General features: G+C 37.1%; 1 protein-coding gene, 1 long non-coding RNA gene and 1 pseudogene across 2 annotated transcripts; 1 reads left to right on the top strand and 2 right to left on the bottom strand.

Moving 5' to 3' along the window:
• Positions 1-4,508: 4,508 nt before the first annotated feature.
• On the bottom strand, positions 4,509-5,532 carry LOC121994130. Its single transcript, XR_006115594.1, has 3 exons — positions 5,031-5,532; positions 4,727-4,947; positions 4,509-4,575 (listed from the first exon to the last, which is right to left on the bottom strand). It is a non-coding gene; the product is annotated as an uncharacterized LOC121994130 (long non-coding RNA).
• A 7-nt stretch (positions 5,533-5,539) lies between these two features.
• LOC121994989 lies at positions 5,540-8,297 on the bottom strand (annotated as a pseudogene).
• Positions 8,298-18,455: 10,158 nt separating this feature from the next.
• LOC121996736 (malonyl-coenzyme A:anthocyanin 3-O-glucoside-6''-O-malonyltransferase-like) lies at positions 18,456-20,009 on the top strand. Its single transcript, XM_042550809.1, has one exon. It carries the CDS (start codon positions 18,486-18,488, stop codon positions 19,884-19,886), a length of 1,401 nt encoding a protein of 466 aa, XP_042406743.1. The 5' UTR covers positions 18,456-18,485; the 3' UTR covers positions 19,887-20,009.
• The last annotated feature ends 4,761 nt before the right edge of the window (positions 20,010-24,770 follow it).

The following is a 24,770-nucleotide window of genomic DNA, read 5'->3' on the forward strand; positions in this document are numbered from 1 at the left end:
CAAGGGGGGAGGGTCAAGGGATTATGTTTCGTTTATTGATGATTGCATTCGTTACTTTTGAATCTATCTTATAAAACACAGGTCTGATTATCTTACCATTTTCAACAACTTTAGAGCTCTTCTGAAAACTCAATCTTCTATTATTATAAAGTGTTTTTGTTGTGATTTGGGGGTGAATATACTTCAAATCATTTTTTACATTTAATTATTTTAATGGTACTATTTATCAAATCTCATGTACAGATACACCTGAACAGAATAGTGTGGCTGAATGAAAATATAGACATCTTGTTGAAACAACCCATTCATTTTTATTGTCTACTAGTGTTCCTAGTACCTTTTAGGGGGGAGCAATCCTTACTGCTGCTCATTTGATTAATAGAATTCTAACCTCACACAATTTAAGCTTGTCACCTTTTAAAAAAATGTACAAGCATGCTCTTATCTATTCCTCTTTACGTGTTTTTGGTTGTAGTTGTTTCGTCCTTCGCCCATATGTTGAGCGTAATAAGTTAGCCTCTCGGTCTGCTCTTTGTGTTTTTTTAGGTTATGGTGTTAGTAAAAAAGGATATCGTTGCTTTGATCCCATTAGTCAAAAATTGTATGTCTCTCGTCATGTTGTGTTTCTTGAACATATTCCATTCTTTTCTATTCCGGTTAGTTCACATAATATGACAAAGTCAGATCTGCTTTGCATTGATCCTTTCAATATTGACACCGAAGAATCTTCACCCACAACTCCTACTGTTAGCTCAACTGAATCTGGTACTTTAGTTCCCGAGATATTCGTTTCACATGCTCCTCCTTTTGCCACCATCCAATCATCTCCTAAGGTTGTGGATGATCCTTCTCTCCACCGTCATCAATCCACTCATGTTCACAAGTTTATTAAACTGCCAGATTTTACTTACTCTTCTTATTCTCATTTTTTTCTTCATTTGTTGCATCTGTTCATTGTATTTCTCAACTTGTATCCTATAGAGAAGTTGTTCATAACCCACTTTGGCAGAGTACTATGGCTGATGAACTAACTGCTTTGCATCATACTTATACATGGAATTTGGTATCGTTGCCACCAAGAAAATATACTATTGGTTCTCGTTGGGTATATAAGATCAAAACTAAATCTGATGGATCTATCGTACGATACAAAGCTCATCTTGTTGCTAAATGTTATTTTCAAGAGTATGACATGGATTATAAGAAAACATTTGCTCCTGGTGCAAAAATGACAATTGTTCGTACTCTCACTACAAGAAAAAAGCTAATAGACAACGCTTTTAAAGCGTTGTCTTTGTGCCTGAAAAAGCGTTGTTAAAGGCATTGTTGTTAAAAGTCTGCTCAACGACAAAACTTTTAAAGCGTTGTCGTTTGTAGCGAAGACAACGCTTTTGCAACGCTTTTAAAGTGTTGTTTTTGGTAGAAAAGACAACGCTTTAAAAGCGTATTCATGTTTTGCAAAGACAACACTATTACAACGCTTTAAAAGCGTTGTTGTTTTTTTACAAAGACAATACTTTTTGCAACGCTTTAAAAGCGTTGTCGTTTTAAAGAAAAAAAATAAAAAAATATTTAAAAATCATTATTTTTATATTTACGAAACTATTATTTTTCTTTTACCATGTCTAGATTCGAATTTTACATATAATCAACTCAACTAATGATTTCAAACTCATGACAAAATAATAGAATTCTGACATTGAAGTAATATTAGTATTTAATTACATGAGAAACTAGTAAATATCAAAATTAACACTAATTCTGTTTCAAAGTAGATAGTGATATTCACAAATAAAACAAAAGAGTACAAAATAACTAGCCGACATCGAAGCCAACAATCTGTTTACTTCTACTAGCTACACTCAAAAATTATTATCGGCTTGAGAACGGGACAAAACAGTACAGTAATTACTGCCACAATACTGAAGAAGTAGCTTGTCTTTCTCAATCTATTACAGGAATAAGCAATTGGATTTTGTCTAGGATCTTTGTAAGCTTTGAACAGATTGAACAGTTGGCCTAAAATATAAACAAAAAATTACAGTGAATAGTTTGAACCAAAAAATTACTTCTACTAGCTATTTTCTATAAATGAACCAAAACTCATTACTCAGAAATGAAATGCTTGCAGAAAGAAAGAAAGAAAGCTTGCAGAAATGCAACGTTTCTTCAAACTGTAGAAAGAAAGCTTGCAGAAATAAAACGCTTTCCTCTCTACAAACAGTTTTTTGCAAAAAGCACTGTTATTGCAGAAATGCAACGTTTCTTCAAACTGCAGAAATAAAGCTTGCAGAAATAAAGCTTGCAGAAAGAAAGCTTGGCTTGTAGAAAGGCAACGTTTCTTCAAACTGCATTCTAAAATGCATGCAGTTTCTAAACTGCATTCTTCAAACTGTGCAGTTTCTAATATGCAGAGAAAGCTTGCAATTTCTCCATTCTAAAATGCATACAGTATTTCTTCATTTTAAAATGCATACAATATTTGCAGAAGGAAAGCTAAAATGAAACGTTTAGAATATGAGCAATTTCTCATCAATTACTGAATCGAGACGCTCCTTAGTGTACTGATCTCGACTGTCCTGTATCCCCTACAAAAGTAGCAATAATATGTTTCAAGTCCATACATGAGCATTACTGTATTTCCAAGTGATTGCAACTATGATCTCCCAAATCTGTAAAAACATGGACGACAACAAGCATTGAAGAACCACCTCTGTCGCTGTCACGCCCCAGAGGAGTCTCTGTCCAAAGAAATTTCGGCAGCATCTCCCCTGTACGGCGGACAATCTGAAACTTTTCTACAAGCACTATATACCTCAGCCACATGCGGCTGGAATAATAACAATAAAAGAAAACAAACACCACGCAGTTAATATCAAATTCAGCCTCTGGCTGACACAACCACGCAGTTAAATATAAAGCAGCCCACTAGGCTGTACCAAAACCAAAACACAAAACTGCTAGCCGGCTAGGCTTACACAACCAATAACAAATACAAAACACCACATAACAACATCAACTCTCCAAAAATAAAACCAGAATACAGAGCTAAACAAACTGAAACATAAAACAAGCAAAACATACGTGAAACCGATAAGTCTTCTGATGAGACGTGGGGACCAGCAGACAGGATGCTCCAAGCGACACCATAAATAACCTGCTAAAAAATATAGAGTCCACGGGGTGAGTTCAACAACTCAAAATACCAAGAGACATGCCTAGTAAGATATATCTAATACCATAAACATGGAATACAACTTCCTAATCATATATCTAGGAAAGATGCAAAACTGAAAGGTAACTAAGGAATCTGTACTCACCAGAACTCCTATCCAAACAAAAGGGTCATCAAACCGAAGTCCTAAATCTCGTATGCATGTCAAACATATGCATCCAACCAAATGCAAATAAATGCAAGAAACACAATCACAAGAAATAAATGCATCAATGCATATGATGTCAATGATGCGTCCTGGTCACCCCAGTCAGTCATCTCACACAAATGGCGAGACCGAGTGGGTAGGGCTACTCTGTCGTCACCGCTCCCGATGAGTGACCGAGTGGACGGATGTTGTCCTGTCCCGTGACCCCAAATCATAAATGGGGAGCTCAATGCTCTCAACTCCCAGTACACGATGACGGGGGAATCGGCTAAGACGTTGTGTCACACTACCCATGAGCGGACCAACGAGGCCAAAAAGTCCCTACTGCAACACACACTGCTGAATCGACCACTAACCCATGAGTGGTGTGTGCAGATCCATGTAATGGCGATGTGCTCAACAACAATGGAGTCGACTATCGCAAAGATGCAATCATGATGCATGACACTAAACATGGCAAAACGATCAACATAACCATATCCATACATACAAAATGGGTACTGAAAAGCGATGGTCACATACCAAGATCTAGAGTACAGTCGGATAGAATATCAATAACCCTATGTCCCGAACATGATAAGTATGGAATATCCTGATCAGCATAGAAAAATCCATATATACATAATATGGGTACCACAGTATCAGTAAGTCAAATCCACGGATCTAGGGTATACAAGTCCTCTAAGGTATAACAACCTAGACCCAAATCATATCCCTCTTCCATAGCATATGTACCAACAATATACACAGATCAAAGAATCAGGGTCTAAACACCCGAATCATATATGATATACAAATAGAGGTACACAAATCTGATATGGCACAAAAACCTAAGTATCAGATAATCTAGATACACAGGCCAGAAACAACAATCCAAATCCTAGTCCTAACCTCAGTAAGCATGGTATGTCACTCTAGAAACTAAGATACTCATGGTAACAAGATAACCATGACAACAAATCACGAGATATAAGCACGGATACATCACAGGCGACAAACCTAACATGCTATGGATATCAAACAGTGACATACCAAAGGCAAACATGTTCATTGCATGTAGTTATAAAATACTATGCATATCCAAAGACATTATCATAAAAGATAAGTCAAGAGGTACCCGCCTTTAACTGTAGATCCAATCCAGTCAAATCCAACGTCAAGATGCTCGTCTCTCGTCAACGTCCTGTGTCCACTAACAATACATATATATTTTATTTAGCTAAATCCATATAATAGCTAAATAAAATCTTTAAGACTAAATTAGGGCAAAATCCTAATCAATCTACACATATACCTAATTCGTATCATTTAAACAAAGTAATAATTAACCTTTAAAAACTTACCCAAATCCAAGGTGATCACCAATAGATCACAATCAAAGATGTTGCTACCGGTTAGGGAAAGTTGCTGGATAACACCTCAATAATCACAATTCCAGCATCACAGTAATAGAGCCTCACTGCTAAAATCCTTCCCACTGATCAGATGAAGATAACATCTCAGGTGATCAAGAAATATACACCACAGAATAGAACAGAACTTCACCTCCTGTAATTCTTCTCCACTGTCCAGATCAAGGTTGGAATCAATCGAATCCAGTAAAGATAGCAATAGAGATCATAGATCAAACAACACAACCTAACTCACCTTGTTGTTACCTTACCGAAACACCCTTGCCCTAAAGAGGAGCCGAAGCTTGGAGCTAGGGCACGGCACGGTAAATCCAAGCCGACGATGAGGAGAAAGGGTCAAGACTAGAGCTAGGATTCCCCTTCTTGATCGGAGACCTCTATCATCGACGCACGCTCCTGGCTCCCGGCGATCTAGGGCACGAGTCCGCAAGGTAGAGGGCAAAGATCGGCTCGCAGTGTGCAACGGGGAGGTGCGGCGGTGGTGACTTGCTGCTGCTCTCTAGGGCACAAGATCACTCGGCTGTGGAGAGGAAGAAACCGCCGGCGTCGGCGCCGGTTAGGGCAAAGAAGGTGAAGCGCGCGTCGGCGTCGGGGAGAAGAAGGAAGGGGTGCGGCTTTGGCTCGGTTTCGGCGACAACAAAATGAAAAACAAAAACAAAGGAAATAAAAAGGAATAAGACATATAAATAAAATCTTTTCCTCGCTTAAATCGGGTAGCCTAAACAGGCTTTTCCGGGTCCCGCTTTTATCCTCGTGAACTCGTCCGTACGAGCTCCGAAAAATTCCCGAAAAATTTCTAAAAATTCCAGAAAATTTCCTTATTATTATTCGCCATTTTCCGGTATTTTACAGTCGCACCGGGAGGCGAAGAGGTTCATCATACCTGCCAGAACATAGAGAAATAATATCGTAAATATAACAAATTCCAAATAACTAGAGGGAAAGAGTAAAAAGGAAAATCCATCATACCTGTAAGAAGTTTAATATCCAATACCATGTGGGAACATGTAGCTGTAGAGTTCTAGGGAAAAGGAAAAGTGGCTTCAGTCACCTAGCTTTAGAGTTAAAAAACAGTCCTGAAGACCATGCCGCAAGTCTCTAACCTTTGCAATTTGTAGTGCAAGAAATGACATCCATACAAACACAAGCATGCCGAGCTCCTTCCAGTATATATTTTGAAGAAGTGGAACCTGCATTTAGAGACATGAAGTCCAATAAGTTAGAGTTAACAAATTTGGAAGATGGAAGCATGGATTTCACAAATGTGCTAACATACTACCTCCAGTTCTGTTGTCACTGCTGCACCTTTTTGTTCAGTGTTAGTAGGAGTCATAGGAAGAGGTTCATACTTGATGTCTTCCCGCTCTTCAACAAAGATGATTTTCATATTGAGCAACCTGCCTTCAAAACCAAAGAACATTGTATCAATATTTATGTATCCTTACCCCACTGGGTACCAAGCGTTTAGCAGCCTCCTGAAATAATCAACAAACAGATGAGAGTTAATGAGTTGCACAATATTGATTGAGAATTAAAAGGATCTTACCCTTTTAAGAATTGTCTCCAGTTTCCATGTGTCAACACCTTTCATGAAAGCCTTGGTCGAGGTCCCTAAATTGTTCTAGCCAAAGGACATCAGGAATGACCTTTCATCTTTAACTGAAGAGAATGATCATCCACATTGAATGATAAATTACCGATAAATAGGACAATTAGGAGGACGGTGACCATCCAATCAGGAAAGACAACATTAAAAATGACGCCGATGCTGATCCCTAGCATAAGCATGGGTTGAATGAGCAAAGCTAGATCATAGTCAATGACGGCATATGTAAAGACGGATGCCTCAACTTAAGGTTGTAGTAAACAGTAGAACCAGCTGCACCCATAATCATGCCTGCCCATGAACATTAAGATTTCATTACTCAAGAATGAGTTCATCTTGTCACGTAACCATACAAAAACTTGGCCTCAGTGGCATAAAAAACACACGCCACAAAAACACATCGATTAACAATGAAACAAAAGGAATGCATAGAAATCCAAAATACATGAATTTGGGGGGTAAATTTTCTTACACTTTGAGATTGCTGTAGTAGACTTGGGATCAAAACCAACGATGAGAGCGAGCATGGGCATGAAAATTCCACCCCTACCAACTCCCCCGACACTACCAAACGCTGCTCCAAAGAACCCAATCATGGAACCCACCGCAATTTTCCACCCGAATTCCATGGGCTATCGCCAAAAAGTGAGGGAAAAAGCCTTCATTAATCACAAAACTTGATCGATCTCATGAGAACAACCAACCAGAGAAAGAATGCAGAAAGTTTACCGGCCAAACAGGTTTGTAAGAATTTTTATCAGTCTGCCATAGAAAAAGAAGCGAGTTTGCAATATAATTAGATTCAATATCCTCTTCCTGAACAGTACGCTTTGTCCCCCTCAACCCCTCAATTCTAATGCTCCGCTCCAACGACACCACCGCTAATGATACCAAGAGGCAAACTAATCCAAGCACGGCCGCCCACCCCAACTTTCCCAGCCATTTCCATTCCATCTGCACGGTTCCTCACCTTTGCTCGTTCGCCGTGAGCTTTGGCTACAAACGCAACGAAAGATCCTAGCTTTCACTTTCCTGGCAGGTTATATCAAATGCCTAAATAAAAACATCAACGTTATGGGATTGCGACCAATTTTGGCCCTTCCATAATAGCAAATCACCGAGCAAGGAACAGAATAAGGAACTCAGCCAGAAAGGGAGGATAATTAAGAAGATGGCAGAGGCCAGGCGACACCCTCGGGGAGCGAGCAGAGAGGTTTAAATAATTAAAGTAGTTTCTTGAATCTGAAATCAGCAGAACCAATGGAAAACCTAAAGAAATGAAAGTTCGAGACGTACCATCTCCGATTCTTGCGGGCGGCGTCCTGGACCTTGCGCTTCTTCTTCTCCACAGTGTCCTCGAATCACCTCCGTATCTTGCACTCTTGGAGCACCCTCGCCTTCATCACCTCCCTCGTGAACCTCCGTAGCAGCGACTCATCCGACTTGTCATCGGGGATCACCACCTGTGCGTTGTAGTTCCCGCCCTTGATGTAGAGAACGTTTGCCCAGGCCAAAGCAGGGAAGCATATTCTGACGATTGCAGCCTCTCCCGTCGACGAGGGCCGAACGAGGGCGGCGCTGTTGATGGGGCGCGGGAGGAAGCCGACATTTGATTGGATCGAACGCAAAGGAAGGAGAGAAGAGAGGAGAGGAGGCTGAGGGGAAGGGTTTTTCTTGGTGGAAAGTGGAAGCGGCGGCAGGGAAGAGAGGAGGCCTCAGCACCGGGATCTGTCGTGGTCGATAGCCTCAGCACCAGGATTTGCCGCTTGAGGAAGGTGTGGTCTTGACGGAGAGGAGTTTAGAGGAGTGGTTCGCGGAGAGGGGTTCGCCAGAGAGGGGTTTGCCGGAGAGGGGTTAGATGGAGAAGGCCGCGTGAGATGAGGAGTTGGGAGAAGGGTTCGGGATAAAAATGATCGAAAGATAGGAGTTGGGAGAAGGGTTCGGGTTTTCTACTCCTTACCTAGATCCAACGGTTTGTATTAATCAAGATTTAGATGAGAACTTAACAATAAACAATACTTTTTAAAAAACATTATCGTAGACACTAAAAAAAGGTCTAATAGACAACGTTTTTTACGAAGCATTGTCTTTGACCCGTAAAAATCACTAATAGACAACGGTTTTTAAAAAAGCGTTGTCTATTAATAAGAAAATAATGAAATAAACAACGCTTTTCACTAAAAGCGTTGTTAAAAAAAATAGACAATGCTTTTTATAAAAAGCATTGTCGTTTAAGTGTTGTAGAATCCCAATTTTCTTTTAGTGTCTGATTGCTATTGCTTCTATTTGTCGATGGAGAATATCTCAGATGAGTATCAAGAATGTATTTTTAAATGGTGATTTTCATGAAGAAGTTTATATGACACATCCTCCTAATATTTCATACTAACCTGGTGAAGTTTGTAGGTTCGTAAAGCGCTTTATGCTCTCAAACAAGCACCTCATACTTGGTTTGAGAAGTTCTCTATAGTGATTACTTCGTTGGTTTTTATTCTAGTAATCATGATTAACATTGTTTATTGGATGTACAAATACAGGTCGTATTCTTTTGCATTATATGTTGATGACATGATTATTACGGATGATAATTCTAATGGAATTGCTTCCTTGAAGTCTAAGTTGACTCGTTGTTTTGCTACGAAAGACTTGGGTATACTACACTACTTTTTGGGTATTGTGGTTGCTTATTCTCCTAAAGGTTATCTTTTATCCTAGTCAAAGTATATATCTAATTTGTTTGGGCATGCTCATTTTACTAATGATAGAGTCGTTGACACTCCTATTAAGACTAATGCTCAATATTCTCCATCTGATGATTTACCTTTGTCGGATCTTAGTTTGTATAGAACTATTGTTGGAAGCTTGTTTATCTCACTGTGACTCATCTAGATATTACATATGTTGTTCATGTGGTTAGTCAATTTATCGCTACACCAATTGTAATTTATTGGGCTGTTGTTCTTCGTATTCTAAGGTATCTTCAGGACATTCAATTTCAAAGTCTTTTATTTCCTTCTACTTCATCTTTGGAGCTACATGTATACTCTGATGCTGATTAGGCTGGTGATCCTAGGAATCACAAATCTACCACTGGTTTCTACATTTGTCTTGGGGACTGTATTCTGGGAAGAGTAAGAAATAAGATGTTATTTCTAGATCTTCCACAGAAATTTAGTATCGTGTCATGACCTCATCTACTTGTGAAATAATTTTGTTGCATTAGTTGCTTGCGGATATGGATATCTTTCTTCATCAACCTACTCCGTTATATTATGCTAATGAGAGTATTATTCAATTACAAGCAATTCAGTTTTTCATGAACAGACGAAATATATTGAAATTGATTGTCACATTACTCATCATCATCTTCAGATTGACACAATCACATTGTCTTTTGTTCCTTTAAATTTATAGATTCCTGATATGTTTACCAAGACATATTCCACTTCACATTTTCATTTCTTGTCGGTAATCTATAATTGTACTAGCAAAATTTGTTTTCCGTTGTGATTATCGACGGAAAAAATATCCGTCAGTAATTCCATCAGTATTACTATTTTTTCTTGTAGTGAACTCTCAATGCTTTTAGCTGTAGTATTATGAGTATGAGGGAAGATGTTAGATTATATATATTTATTTGTTTATAGCTTTTAGGATAATTTAGTCTTCTTCCTTTTTATATTTAGGATTTATAATTTCTTAACTTAATTATATAAGACTTTATATTATATATTTCTATCATTAACTTTAAATTTAATAATATGTCTAATTTTTCCTTTTTCTTAATTTTCACACGTAATACATCCAAATTAAAGTAGTTCCCACTCACCAAGTTGTTTTGGTCAAACATGTGTATGGGGTTAAACGCATGTGTATGAGGTAGCATAGAGTAGTTTATACTCACCAAGTTATTTTGGCCAAAATACTTAAATTGGCCTAATACATCCAAATTAGATATATGAGAACCCCGGTTGAGTCTTGATTCTTCAAAAATTCAGTCATGACCTTACGTCGTCAATTTAAATAGTTTTAATCGATTAAAATATTGACTAAAACATACAAAAACTTTACAAATTCATCATTTACAACCATGGGTAAATGGTAGACTCAATAGTGGCCAGGAATGGAACTCTAACAGTTCAAGTCATTTGGGTCAAAACACATGAATAGTCGAACACTTTTCAAGCTAGCCACATAGGATCATACATGCAGTACTTAAAGAATACCGACTCAATTAGGTGCTCATTTTGAGCAAAACATCTTAACAATCTAAACCATCCATGGATTAGATTGATATTATTCTTGATTCATCAAAATATTTCTATTCGATTTATATAAATACGAGTATCTTATGATCGAATCATTATTAGTATACTCTCAATTACATTACTTTCAAAAGGAAAGAGATTAAACTAGAACAAACGGAATTACATGTGGCCTTAAATTATCATTTAGAATAATTTTGAGCAAAACACTTTGATAGCCTAAACCTTTTCAAATTGGTCTGCTGAGTTCCATAACTAGATTGTTTAAAGTATTTTAAATAGTTTGGCCCACCAAAATGACAAAACACCTGGACGCTCTAAAAAAACTCTAAATTAGTCATCTAAGACTATGGATGTATAATGTAATATTGTTTGTAGTATATATATTGACTCATTGGTGGCCTTTAATTAACATTTGGGGCAGTTTAAGCTCATTAAAATATTTTGGACAAAAATACATTGATGGCAATTTTGTATGTATTAGTGAAGATATTTTTGGCCAAACCATAACAAAAATCTTTGGAGAAAAATTTCATTTAAAATTTATAGACACTAGTGACACAAGAATAGAGATCAGATTTCATATCCTTTGTCTCCATCTTCACTACAAGAAAATTTGAATTAGTAATTGAAAATTTTAGTCACAAATGTTTTGATAACCGATGTCATTTAGCGACGAAATATTTTTTCTGTTACTAATTTTATTTCCGTCGTTAGCGACTAATTTATTGGTTCAGTGTAGGAAACACTATACAATAATTAATAAAGAAAAATAAAATAAAATTTTATAATCATAAAACATCACAAAAATAATTATCTTACAATTATTCATTTTAAGTCTTCATATTTTAAAACTTTTATGCAATAACTTTATTATTAACCATTAGAAATACATCTTTCTCTACTTACACAATAAAATTATTATTCATCCAATATCATCACTCATTCTAATGTGCAACCTATACTTCACAATTCTCATGATAGAAAACATTCTCTCTATCATTGTAGTTGCAACCAATAGAATTGATGTCAATGTCAAAAGCTTATAAACTAATAGATACACCATACTTTACTTTGGCATAACTAACTTTTTTTGAAAGATCACCAAGATCCTTCAATCATTCAAATACTTTGTTAGAACACATATCACACATATAAGTTTCTAATTGATCATCAATTACAAAGAGATCAAATCTTAAGAAATCTTGTGGATAAAATTCAGCTAGTTGCATCAATTTTTTATTATCAAATGCCAAAAGTGAGTTTTGTGGACACAAACAAGCTATACAAAAAAGCAACTCAGTACCGCCTCTGAGAAATGATCATTTAACTTTTGAAGTTGTATATCAATAACACTGTAGATAAATCAATAGGATGGTGATGTAAATTTATCACTTCTTATGGATTACGATGGTGATGTAAATTTATCAATGTGATGCCCAATATGTGAACATATCATCCATTTTAAGAATATCAGTGTAATGTTGTTGACAAAAATAGTGGACATTTTCTAAAAATGAATTCCAACCATCATCTCTCATACTTTGGAGTCTGTGTTTGTATACTTGTACTAAATCCATCACACATGCACAATATCCTGATCTTTCTGTTGCAATGTCATTGACAATTCACTCGAAATCCCTACGACATGTTTCATCAAGTGTTGATTAAATGTAAAATCAATTAAAATTATTTACTCTAATTAATTAAATGTTTCATTTTTTTATTAGCAGAATTGGAATCATCTTTTAAAATCATTTCAAGTACATCACTGATAGTAGAGAATATAGAAATCAAGTTGATCAAAGAATTATAATGTCCCCCCTAATACATTGAAGGTTGGCTTCTTGATTAAGTTCCCGACCACTTGAAATTTCACCCCTCTCCAATGCCTCAATAATAAAATTTGAATGTTTCTCTTTAAGAAGATCAAAACATTTGCAGGATGATCCAATAACATTTACGACATCATCTACAATACGAATGGATTTAGAAATCAAACAATTTTTCTTGGCCACAACTATAAGAGCTAGTTGAAGTTGATCAGCAAAACAAAATATGTAAAATGTGTTGGATTGGGTGGACCAACTAGAGAGGTGTATAGCTTGCAATAAAAATTAGAACCTTCTTTTTCCTCTAACTTAGCAAGAACACATAAATTAAATGTAATAAAAGAAATTCATAAAATAAAGTAGGGGCTCAAAATTTTTACTTGGTTACAACGTAACCTGGGTGACTGTTAATCCAAGATTGTGGATAGCTCACTACAAACTTCTTCGACAATATTGGAGGGGAAGAAGCCCCTTACAGTAGTTGGTAGCTTAAAGAAAAGATTACAAAATTGAAAGAACATGTGTATTTGAACTCCTAGCTCTAGAAACTATTTATAGTACACTGATCGAAATGACTATTTTGCTGATGTGGCAATTCACGATACCTCCATTGATCCAGGGCACCTCCAACAGGAAGAAGTTTTCCAACATTCGGTTGATCTGGGTGAATGGAGGTACCTTCATTCATCAGAGGCGTCTCAGTTCCGATGGAGGCACCTCAATACGGTTGAGGTAGACTTTGCTACTTATCTCCGCGGCAACGACTCCATTCTCAGTCGAGAAACCTTGGGTTGATTTGAGGCGCCTCGACTACTATTCATCCGAGGTGCCTCTAGTCCCATCTGATATGCCTCGAGTACTGTTTATCCAAATGGTCAATCTCAGCATTGACCATTCTTCATTTCGCTCGCTTAGATGCTACTTCGATTGTCTAGAGTTAAGTTCACTTAAACCCAACTCCGACCTTCTCCTCGAGCAGACTTTCTCCTAGCTTCTCATCCCTCTGATGCACCATGCACATCCTTCTCTCTCCACTGATGTACTCTTCCAGAGTTCCTCGTCTCTCGAATGCACTGAGCCCATTGACTCCCTTCCCATACCATCCTTCCGCCCACTGTGTCTTCCCTTCGACTCCTTGTGTTCGTAAGTCCCTACATATTTAAACACAAGGCATCAAACACACAGGGTCTAATTTAACTTAGTTGATCATATCAAAACTAATCCGGCCTACTTACAAAATGAGTAGGAATCCTCTGGTCTAGGATCCCTAGACTAGTCTTGGATGCCTGCCTATTCATTGGTGGGGCGAGTTGTACCCCACCTGTTAAACAGGTGGGGTCCAGTTCACTCCATCAATGTGTTTGTAGGGTCTCCCCTGGTCCAGAAGATCCTGGACCAGAGGATCTGAGCTCTTACAAAATACACATGGATTCTCCTTTAAAATGAGTACTTTTAGACTAGTAAATTTACCGTATATATTACTTGCTCGATTAAAACATTGTCATATCAATTTAGACATGTTTAAATTATATCTAGAGAACATCTTATCAATGATAACTTTAAGTGAGAGTGCTATAGTACTTAGTAACATGTTCAATTTCAATAAAACACTCATTCACATACCCACAACTATTTACATAACTCAAGACAATTAACATTTGCTTCTTTATTGACACATCACGAGATTCATCTACTAAAATAGAAAATAATGAACCACCAATATCTCTGATAATAACATTAATTGTTACAGTTAGACAAACACTTACTATATCCTTCTGAATATCTAGTGATATTAACTTGTAATTTTTATAAATAGTTCTTTTTCAATATCACATCATTAATCTCTTTATTTTTAGCACCTAAAATCTCTAATTAAATAAGAAAGTTATCCGGATTAAGAGGACTTTCAATTTCATTATGACCCCAAAATGAATTCTCTTGTTGTAACAAAACTCTAATACAATCAATTGAAGTATTGAGGCAAATATTATAATCATTCCGCATTTACTGTGGCTGCTTGTGCAAAATTGATTAAATATGCTCAAGCTTTATGATGTTCACTGTCATGTTGGTCAATATAAATATTTAGCATATCTTTAGCCTTCTAATTTGTGAATGCTTCGCTAACAAAAACATTGAAGTATTTGATCATATATGACTTCATTGGTCATATTGATTGATGAAGTAAGTTATTTATACTACTTCACAATTTTTGTATTATGGTACAGTAAATATTCTCTTTTACTTGTGCACAATTTCATAACAAAGTGAAGTCACTTCACCAAAATTAAACAAATATGTCCTACAAAATTAAAAATGAAACCCAACTTGTATTGACCCAAATAAATTGTCAAAACCAAGAAATGAAATCCACAAGTCTAAACTTAAGACATGTTTAATCAACTTGAGACATATTTGATCAACTTTACTTAAAAGTGTATCCACAAATATTTATTTAAATACAACTCAAAAATTTATATCACAATATACACGACTCTTAGCCACCCACATCGGTATAAATAAATTCGTTTTATTCACTTCTTACTTCATCATATTAAGACTGATTGCGATATTGATTTTCGATTGATGCTGCAAACTAAAATATAAAAAATATAATGTTAATAACTTGAGTTGACGTTTTACTTCAATCAAACAAAAGTAAATAAACCAAGATGTATTTAGAATTATGACCTTAGAAATAGAAGTTTCAAAAACATTAATAGAAGTTTGAGGCTTAATATAAAATGACTTAATATTTCATAAACTTAATATTTCCTAAAGAAGAAATTCATATTATGTTATGATAGTTAATAGAGAGAACACTTATAAATTCATGTTATGACAAGTATGCATGTATATAATTATCATTATCAAACTTTTGTTGGTCCTTCAAGTAACTATAAGGTTCCTGATGTTAAATGAATTTATTCACCATCAACAAAAACTTGAAGCATCACTATCAAGTGTGAATATTTTATCCAGATTATGGGTTTGCACAAACTCATTTCTCTTGAACACAATAATCCCAAAAGAAGAATAGTGATGCTACAGACTACAAAGTTTGAAAATAAAGTTGTTAGATAAATCACTAATTAATGAACTATCATGCATAGTTATGACACTAGAAAGCATACCTACCGTGCATTGGGGGTTAATCGGTGCTTCAATATAAGTATTAAGATAAATTGTGAGGTTACTAGTAATTAAGACTTAGTTGTTAGCAACAATGGAGGATAAAATGGTAAAAATATGTTAGGATAGTACAAACATGTTCAAAGATGATGAATTTATTCTCTGTTTAGAAAAGTTACATTAATTAAAGTTGGAAGTGTAAAAGATAGAGGTTGACCAAAATAAAATCAAATTAACCTTTAGTAGTATAGTAATACAACCTTGCATAAAGATAAAATTAAATAACATACACCAAATAGGCATGAACCATGACAATAATTTCTTAAACTCAAAAGTATTAAATGATGCGGGAAAAATAATACCCACAAGAGTTTTACCAACTCGAAATGCCCAAACTGGGGCAAGTAACACTAAAGCCCAACTCAACTTCCCTAGGATCAATATGCAAAAATCCTATAAAAAAACACTTTTAAAATACGCACTCTATAAAATCTAAGCATAATTTAACATATCAGACTGTGACGCTGCTGACTCCTGTCCCAGGCATTCTTTATGCAACTGCAGCCCAACCAAACACAATCTCAGATGCAACACATTAATGAAATCGTTCAAATCTCCACCTACATGTGTTTCCGAAAGATGTGCCTGCAATAATGAATTACATGGAGTTGCTTCTTAGCATTTATTACACAAATTTGTCCATAAGTAACTTAAATGAAATCATGTGGCAAAAAAAAGATGAATCGCTCGCCCCCAGTGTCCCCATCAACTCGTCCCTAAATCAACACGGAGGAGGTAAATCACGGGTGACTACTAACCATTAGTGCAAATGACCAAGACATGGGGGAGGTTATGCTCGGTCACGCCAAGTTTCGACCCCAAGACCTCATGTGGCAACACCCCATGTCTTAATCATCGTACCACCCCGAGGAGACTAAATTAAATGAAATCATGAACTATGTTCTGGTCAAATATCGTACATGGTCAAATTATCGATCAACAAACGTATTGACATGCGCTTTCTTTCGAGATCGTTGATGGAGACGGTGAGATGGACCTAAAATGTAGGTCAAAAGAAGATTAGACTGATGTCGGGTGATATGCGAAAAGAAAAAGGAGAGCACGGAAGCATCTCAAGATCAATCTAAATATCAATATGGTAAGGAGCCGATGAGGAGATCAAATTCAACTATCATTGATTGTCTCCCCATTTATTCAACGTCATGTGTCAGTAGGGGATATTTAAGAGACTTGATCTGACAACTTCGTAACCATTCTTTGGTCGACATAGTTGCAGGAGAACATGGCAAATCAGTCTTAAATAAACTACATGCAACATGTTGAAACGTATCGATGTTGCTTGCAAGTTGGCGAAAAGAACATGGAAAGTCAGGATGCAACATGTTGAAACTGAATGAATGTGGCAGGCAGCTAGTTGGACTTCAATGCCAAAGTATCAATATTTCAAAACCAGTTAAAAAGCCATGAAACACATGAAGGACCAGTGCTAAAACAATCGAAAACTGAAACATGTCGATTGAATGCATGCAGGAGCGAAAAGAGAATTGAACTAACCTTGCAATCTCAGCTCTTATTTTTTGCTTCTTCTGTCATCTGATTCAATTCTGTGATGCCACTCCTTTCATTGAACATCTTAGTATCAGGTGGTTGCAGACCATGAATGTTCTTTGAGCATGGTCCCACTTGAGCTCTCTCGCTTCTTTACCGGAATCCTTCCGCCTTGTAAAAGCATTCTACAGGAAGAAGATTTTGGATTAATTAAAATTCAGTGTGAAAAACATGTACAATTTTTTTTTCCGAGCGGCGGCCCAGATAATAAAACGTTCGGTCAGAAATGAGAACGGCAAATAATACTAAGTGTTTAGTTACTCATACTTGTAACCTCCTTCGATTAGACTTAGGAGGCTTGTGATATGGTGATAAAGATGAGTCCTAAAAACGCGAGTCAAAATAGGAAGGACTAATTGATGTGGAGGTCAAAATCAAACAGTCAAAGTCACATGGTCGGACGAATCTAGAACTCCTGACCAGGCTTGGGTGGCAAAGCGAGACTCGCATCGTCAGTTGGACATGAAGGGCCGACCGTACCTCCTGAGCGGTCGTCCTTCACAACTTATAAACAAGATTTAAAGCTAAGTACTAATTTATCCCGCCCACCGTCCTATCCGATTGGACCTTGGGGTTGATCGGATATATTGCGTCTCCTTGGCAAAATGAAGGGTCAAGTGAAGAACGAGTTGTTGGCTAGCTACATTCTGTAAGGTCGAACTGGTGATCTCTCAAACCAATGGCGGTAGGTCAGCCAACAACAAGATCCATATACCTAACATATCATATTTTTTTGAAAGTTTGTACTGTAAAGGGCAAAGAATATCCCATGGGTAAATCATATACTTTAGAAGCTTTCGGCATGTTAAATCATAAAGATTTACATATTTGTTTAAAGAAATATATTAGAAACCCTTTATAACCTATCTTTTTTAGGAGAACTTTGAAAATGTGATAATGCTTTTAGATGTGCACACAACACAACAGTGACATTAAAAGACTTTTACATCTACAGACTAAGATATACAATACTTCATATTTTAGTCACGCTCTTTGCTATAGTTTATTTTTACTACTTTCTTCTCTCGAATCGAACGATAGAGACTTCTTTCTTGTTCCGACACCAACACTCTTTGTACTATAGGATATTGCAAAGTGAATCCAGCTAGCAGTAAAATCACGTTCCCAGTTCACTGCTTTCTCCACTTTCGAACGGATCAATTAATTTTAATATTTTTTTTAAGGACCATGCGATTTTTCATGCTGTGTTTGTATTGATAAATTAAATGATAGATAACCAGACCAGACCTGACCGTCCACACACGCCAACGGCCAACCCCAAGGCAACGCCAACCATGGCCAAACTACCAGAGCTCCGAGTTCTCGAGCGATCCCGCGTCGCTCCGCCGCCGGGATCGGTCGGCGAAACCACTCTCCCCCTCACGTTCTTCGACGCCATCTGGTTACGCGGAGGATCCGTGGAACGAGTCTTCTTCTACCGCCTCCCCCACTCCACCTCCCACTTCGTCACCTCCATCCTCCCCGACCTCAAGTCCTCCCTCTCCCTCGTTCTCCGACACTTCTACCCCCTCGCCGGAAATATCCGCCGATCCCCTAGAGATTCCGACGGCAACCAATACGAGATCCACTACGCGGAGGGAGACGGTGTCACGCTCAACGTCGCGGAGTCCGACGACGACTTTGACCAAGTCTCCGGCAGCCATGCACGAAACCTCAACAGGATCCTTCCATTGCTTCCGCAGCTCCGTAACAGAGGCGCCGGCGAAGGATTCGCCGCTATGGCCCTGCAGGTGACCATCTTCCCGGACAGAGGCGTGGCCATCGGTGTCTCGATTCACCACGCCGCCTGCGGCGGATCCAGCTCCACCCAATTCATGTTGTCGTGGGCTTCCACGTATGCGCTGTCGGAGGACACGGTGGTCGGAGAGCCTCCGGTCTTTGACCGGAGCTTGGTCTCCGATCCCCGGGGCTTGTACTCAATTTTCTACGGGAACTACGACGAGAGCGACAAGTGGATGGATTACCCTGTTCTATCGGACGCCGTCCTCGCTTCCTTCACGCTCAAAAAGGATCAAATCCAACGCCTGAAGGAATTGGTTTCCATCTCGCGTTGCTCCACGATCGTGGTGACCTACGCTTATATTTGGTCCTGCCTCACCAAATCACTAGAAATCCACAAAGGTGGCGACGGCGACAGAGTGGCCCACTTAATGTTCGCCGCCGACTGTAAGGCGAGGCTGCGTCCGCCGCTGCCGGAGACGTACTTCGGGAACTGCCTCGCCCCCTGCTTCGTGGACCTGAAGGTCAGCGAGCTCGTCGGAGAAGGAGTGGTGGTGGCGGCGAGAGCGATCGCGGATGCCATAAAAGTATTCGTGGAAGATCCTCTGCGAGGAGCGGAGACATGGCTGGCGAGGATCGAATCTACAATAAACGAGCAACCCCTCACTGTCGCTGGGTCGCCCAAGTTTCATGTCTACGGCACGGACTTCGGTTGGGGGCGGCCAAAGAAGGTGGAGATAACTTCGATCGCGAGGACGGGAGCCGTATCGGTGGCGGAAAGCAGGGATGAGGACGGCGGAGTGGAGATCGGAGTCGTACTGCCGAAGCCCGACATGGAGCAATTCGAGATGCAATTCAACAGCTTGAATTCTAAGCTTCCAATATAAAAAACAAACTACAATCTCATGGACTGCTCGTCTTTCTCTAGTGTTTTAATCTAAGTCCCGGAGTAATGAGCATCATGTCGACTTCCCAATTTACCTTGATGAATAATAAAAAAATTTCATAAATTTTTTTTTCATAAAATCAAATCGATATCTAAAAATAATCAATAAAATTAATTAAAATTATCATTTTTTTACTGTTTTAATCAAAATATATATAATAATTACCAGATTTTTAAACTAAAAAATATTGATTAATTGACTAAAACAAGTTTTTAAACTAAAATTGGTTGTTTTGCCTGTTGAATAGAAGAAGTGATAGAGATAGGCATAGGGACAGGGACAACCACTAAGTATTTTATAAAAAATAAATGAAAAAGTTTCATGTCATTTTCATCTTTTCAAATGTTTTTCTTTAACTACTCATGAACAACACCACCAAAGTGCAATTCCAACATGAATTTTTGTCCTTTCGGGATAGTACATATGGGGTGTTATCATATAAGGTCTTGGCGTCAAAACTCGACGTGATCGAGCGTGATCTCCCCCATGTCTTGGCCATTTACACTAATGACTAGTAGCCATCCGTGATTTACCTTCTCCGTGTTGACCTAGGGACGGGTTAACGGGGGCGCTGGGGACGAGCGAATCGCCTTTTGCCACATGAATAAGATTACCTCTAGTTTCTCCGTAGCATCTGGATTTAAAGTTTGAAGCTTGTTCAGTACATCTTCTCTTCTTGCACAATTTCTTGTTTGATATACCAGCATTTTCTTTATTTTCCCAAATCAAAAGCTCAACATCACGATTCTATGCTTCAGAAAGCCTTTCCATTCCATTCCATTCCCAAGAGAATGTTCAATCTGTTTAGCAATCTGGATGTCGTTAGACATACTTCTGCACTGACTAGACACTCCAAAATGATTTTCAGGAATCCAAACCATTTCATCAATATAATCATTTGGAGTAGAGAAAAACTTGAAGGGACTGGAAAGTTATCAATTTCAAAGGTTGCCAGATCCACAATATGGATGATGCCCGAGAACCTGCTCATAATACATTTCTATGTCCTGCCCAAAATTGCTACTGAAGTCATCTGGAAATTGTTTGGCAGTCGCATTGTTAATGAAAATTGTCTCTCTGTCAGGTGTAGTTTCAGCAAGAGAATCAAGAGCATTGGGCAAGTCAGAAATCTCATTAAGATCAGTAAATTTCTTACTGCTTTTAGCTTGCAACTCACATCTGGCGCTTCTAATACATTATGTACTCGGAGAGGCAGATTTTATCTGAGAACATTCTACACGGCCATAATATTAATAAACAGAGATAACTTGGGAAAAGTTGCAAGCATCAGTTAAGAGCAAGAATTATTTAGACATCATTATAATGAAAGGAAGGTACCTAAAAGCAAATCAGGGGTGGTGCTTCTGCAGAAATTGTTTAGGAAGCCAAATGATTCATCATTAACTCCTCGGAACAACCTATCAGTAAACTGCAAAAATATGATAAACCAAGAACAATGGGAATAAGCTTAACTGCAATAAAGGAACAAATAAAAGGTTAAAAAAGAAAACCTAGAGAAACATCAATAATTGAATCCAATAAACATAAATATTGGAGCAGTGAATTATGCATCAATCTCCAACAGTACCTAGTAAAAAAACCACCATGACATACCTCTATATTCTAAGTATTAATACAAGTCAAACTATATAAACGAATTACTGGTAAAGACAAAGATTACTAGGGCAAACAGATAAAACACAGTCTGTTACGTTCTAGTATCTTTCAATTCTAAAATGTGAGCAAATGAAGCCAATTGGAAAATGCCTTGATGAGACAAAGCAGGAAAACAAAAACATTCTAGAAATTAAAAAAAAAAAAAAAAAAAAAGGAATTTTGATGGCCTCATAAAAACTATAGGACCTTCTTAAATGTTGTCGAACTCTTTATTGTATATAGTCGAGTTGTCGATAAATGCTACCGAGTTCTTTATATATATATATATATATATATATATATATAAAAGGTTTAAAGTTTTTTAACTTAACTATATAACTATATAAGAATTTATATTATGTATTTTTAATATTAACTTTAGATTTAATAATATTACTATTTTTTCCTTTTCTTAATTTCAACATGGTATTAGAGTGGTTCTCTATTTCTAATCTAATTTTTCTACCGTCCCTATAGCCGATGTCGTCTCCTACTGCCGCTATCAATTTTAGCACCGACATCCTTTTCTATGATTTCGATATTGACGCCCTCTGCTGTCAATTTCGGTGTCAACGCTCTTTTCTACCAATTTTGACTCTAACGCTATGTGTTACGTTGTTGATTTCGGCGCCAATGTCCTGTGCTGCCGATTTCAATGCCAACCCTCTTTTCTGTCAATTTCGACATCAACATCCTGTGCTACCGATTTTGGCACGGACGTTCTTTTTTACTGATTTCGACACTGATGCCCTGTGCTGCCGATTTCTATGCCGACATCCTTTTCTGCCTCGGATTATTTGTGTGACCATGGGTCGTCCAGTTTTATAGATCATACAGATGTATATCCTTACAGTTTGGTTATTTTGAACATTATTTGTTCTATCATTATGCTTGGTTGTATAGATGCTTCAGAGAAATTTGATCTGTATATATTGGAGCAATTTTAATAATTTCTTGCTTTATAGCCTTCTCTGCCATGTCATCGTTTGATTTCAGGTATATCTTTATCCTTATGGATTTAGATTCTGGTGTCTCCCATCATATGTCATCTAATTTACTATCTTTTATTTTTTTTCCCTAGTTCATCTATATCTATTGTGACTGTTGATAGTTCTCCTATGTCATTAGTAGGTGTCAATTCAATTGTTACATCTTATTTATCTCTTACTGACATTTATTATATTCTGAGTCTTACTTTAAATCTTATTTCTATTAATCAATTATGTGATTCTCGATATTTAGTCTCTTTTTCTTCATCTAATTGTTATGTTCAGGACCCATGATCTCAGAGGCTGATTGGGACATGCTGTAGGCAAGGAGGACTCTATATTTTAGATCAACTCAAAGTATCAGAAGTTGTACTTTCGAGTGTGAATTTATCATCTTTTTATTTGAGTCGTTCATCTTCTAATTTTTATTTGTGGTATTCTTGTTTAGGTCATATTTCATTCTTTGATTTATAGTTTTAGCTTCTACAAGAGTATTAAGACCTTTAAAAAATTATGATATTTTTTATTGTATTGGTTGTAAACTAGTCAAAATTTTCAACTTACCATTTTATAAAAGTCCACTACAAGAAAAAAGCCTAACAACAACGGTTTTTCACCGTTGTCGTAGGCCCTTTAGAGCTGTTGTTAAATGTCGTGTTGTTAAAAGGGGTGCCCAAAGACAACAGTTTTTAACCGTTGTCTTTAAAGGCAAAGACAACATTTTTACAACGGTGAAAAACTGTTGTCTTTTCCTTCAAAGACAATAGTTTTTCACCGTTGTCTTTGAGCGTCTACATTTAATAACAGGGTCTTCAACAACAGTTTTAAACTATCTACGACAACGGTGAAAAATTGTTGTCTTGTTTAGATAAAAAAAAATTAATACACAATTTTCTAATATTATAAATCATTCAAAATACTAAATTTCAAAATAAAATTTAATATATAATTTTTTAACATTCAAAAATAATATCTATAACATTCTGAAGAAATTTCATAAGCAACTAACAAAATTTCATAAGCAACCAACAAAATGATAACACTATTAAAACAAAGGTGATATGCAAACACAAGCAATGGGATTGGTAGTGTAAAACATACAAGTACATACTTTAACTTCTTGTCAATTTGAGTGTAAGCTTCCAAATAAGAGTTGTCAATTTGAGTGACTTTTCTTCCAAATAAGAAAAGTCAACGTGCCCAGGTGAATCTATGAGGTTGATTAGATATTCATTTCCGTTCCTTTCGCCCTTGTAGTTTTTTAGGGATTCCTCTGTCATTTCATAGTACAGGGAAATCCCAGTGGATTTGATTGTAATACCACGTTCAACCTCGTTTTGGCGAGTATCAGTCATCCTAACATCTCCAGCGACTTCTTGTGCGATGATTTCGGCAGCAACAACAAGAGAATCAGTGAGGGTTGATTTACCTGCAAATATAAGAAACAACACTTGATGTATTTGTTACTTCACATGGTATCAAGAAAGTATGAGCTAGGGAATAACTAACCATGATCGACATGTGCAATGACAGACATGTTGCGGATGTTATGCTTCATGTCCATGATGCGACGGAGTTCTTCGGTTGTGAACTTCACCATCTCGACCGGTTTTAGAAATTAGACAATCCTCCAAATGACCCTATGAATGCACAAATGACAAAATAGGTTCCTGGTCACAATGAATCGTATAACAATAGAGAAAAGAAAATTGAATAATGAAAAAGATAACTTATTATATAGTTAACGAAAGATAATAATGTGTTAATAAATTATAATAATTGAACACCAAGCAACAAATGAAACTATGAATTCGTGATGATTGAGAATAGATGCAACAGATATAGGTGCAATCTCAAAATCTCAATAGAGGCCATAATTTCAGCATCAAGAAGTAACTCAAACTATTTCAATTGAGACAATAAACGTCAATCAATACCACAGACAAAGAAGTTGCACGATTTGTCAACAAAGCATGGATTTCCGTACAAATAAAAAATATTAAGCTGAGATGTAACATATTTAAAAGGATTCTTGTTATAGGGCCATCGTCCACAGTAAATATTGATCAGTAGAAAAATACAAATTAAGAAATAAAAGTATGAAAAACAACACCGACGGAAAAAATACAAATTATGAACCGCCCAAACATTTTGTTAACCTGTTTGGGTTGTAGATGAT

The sequence above is a fragment of the Zingiber officinale genome, chromosome 6A (assembly GCF_018446385.1).
Source record: "Zingiber officinale cultivar Zhangliang chromosome 6A, Zo_v1.1, whole genome shotgun sequence".
Taxonomy (NCBI): Eukaryota; Viridiplantae; Streptophyta; class Magnoliopsida; order Zingiberales; family Zingiberaceae; genus Zingiber; species Zingiber officinale.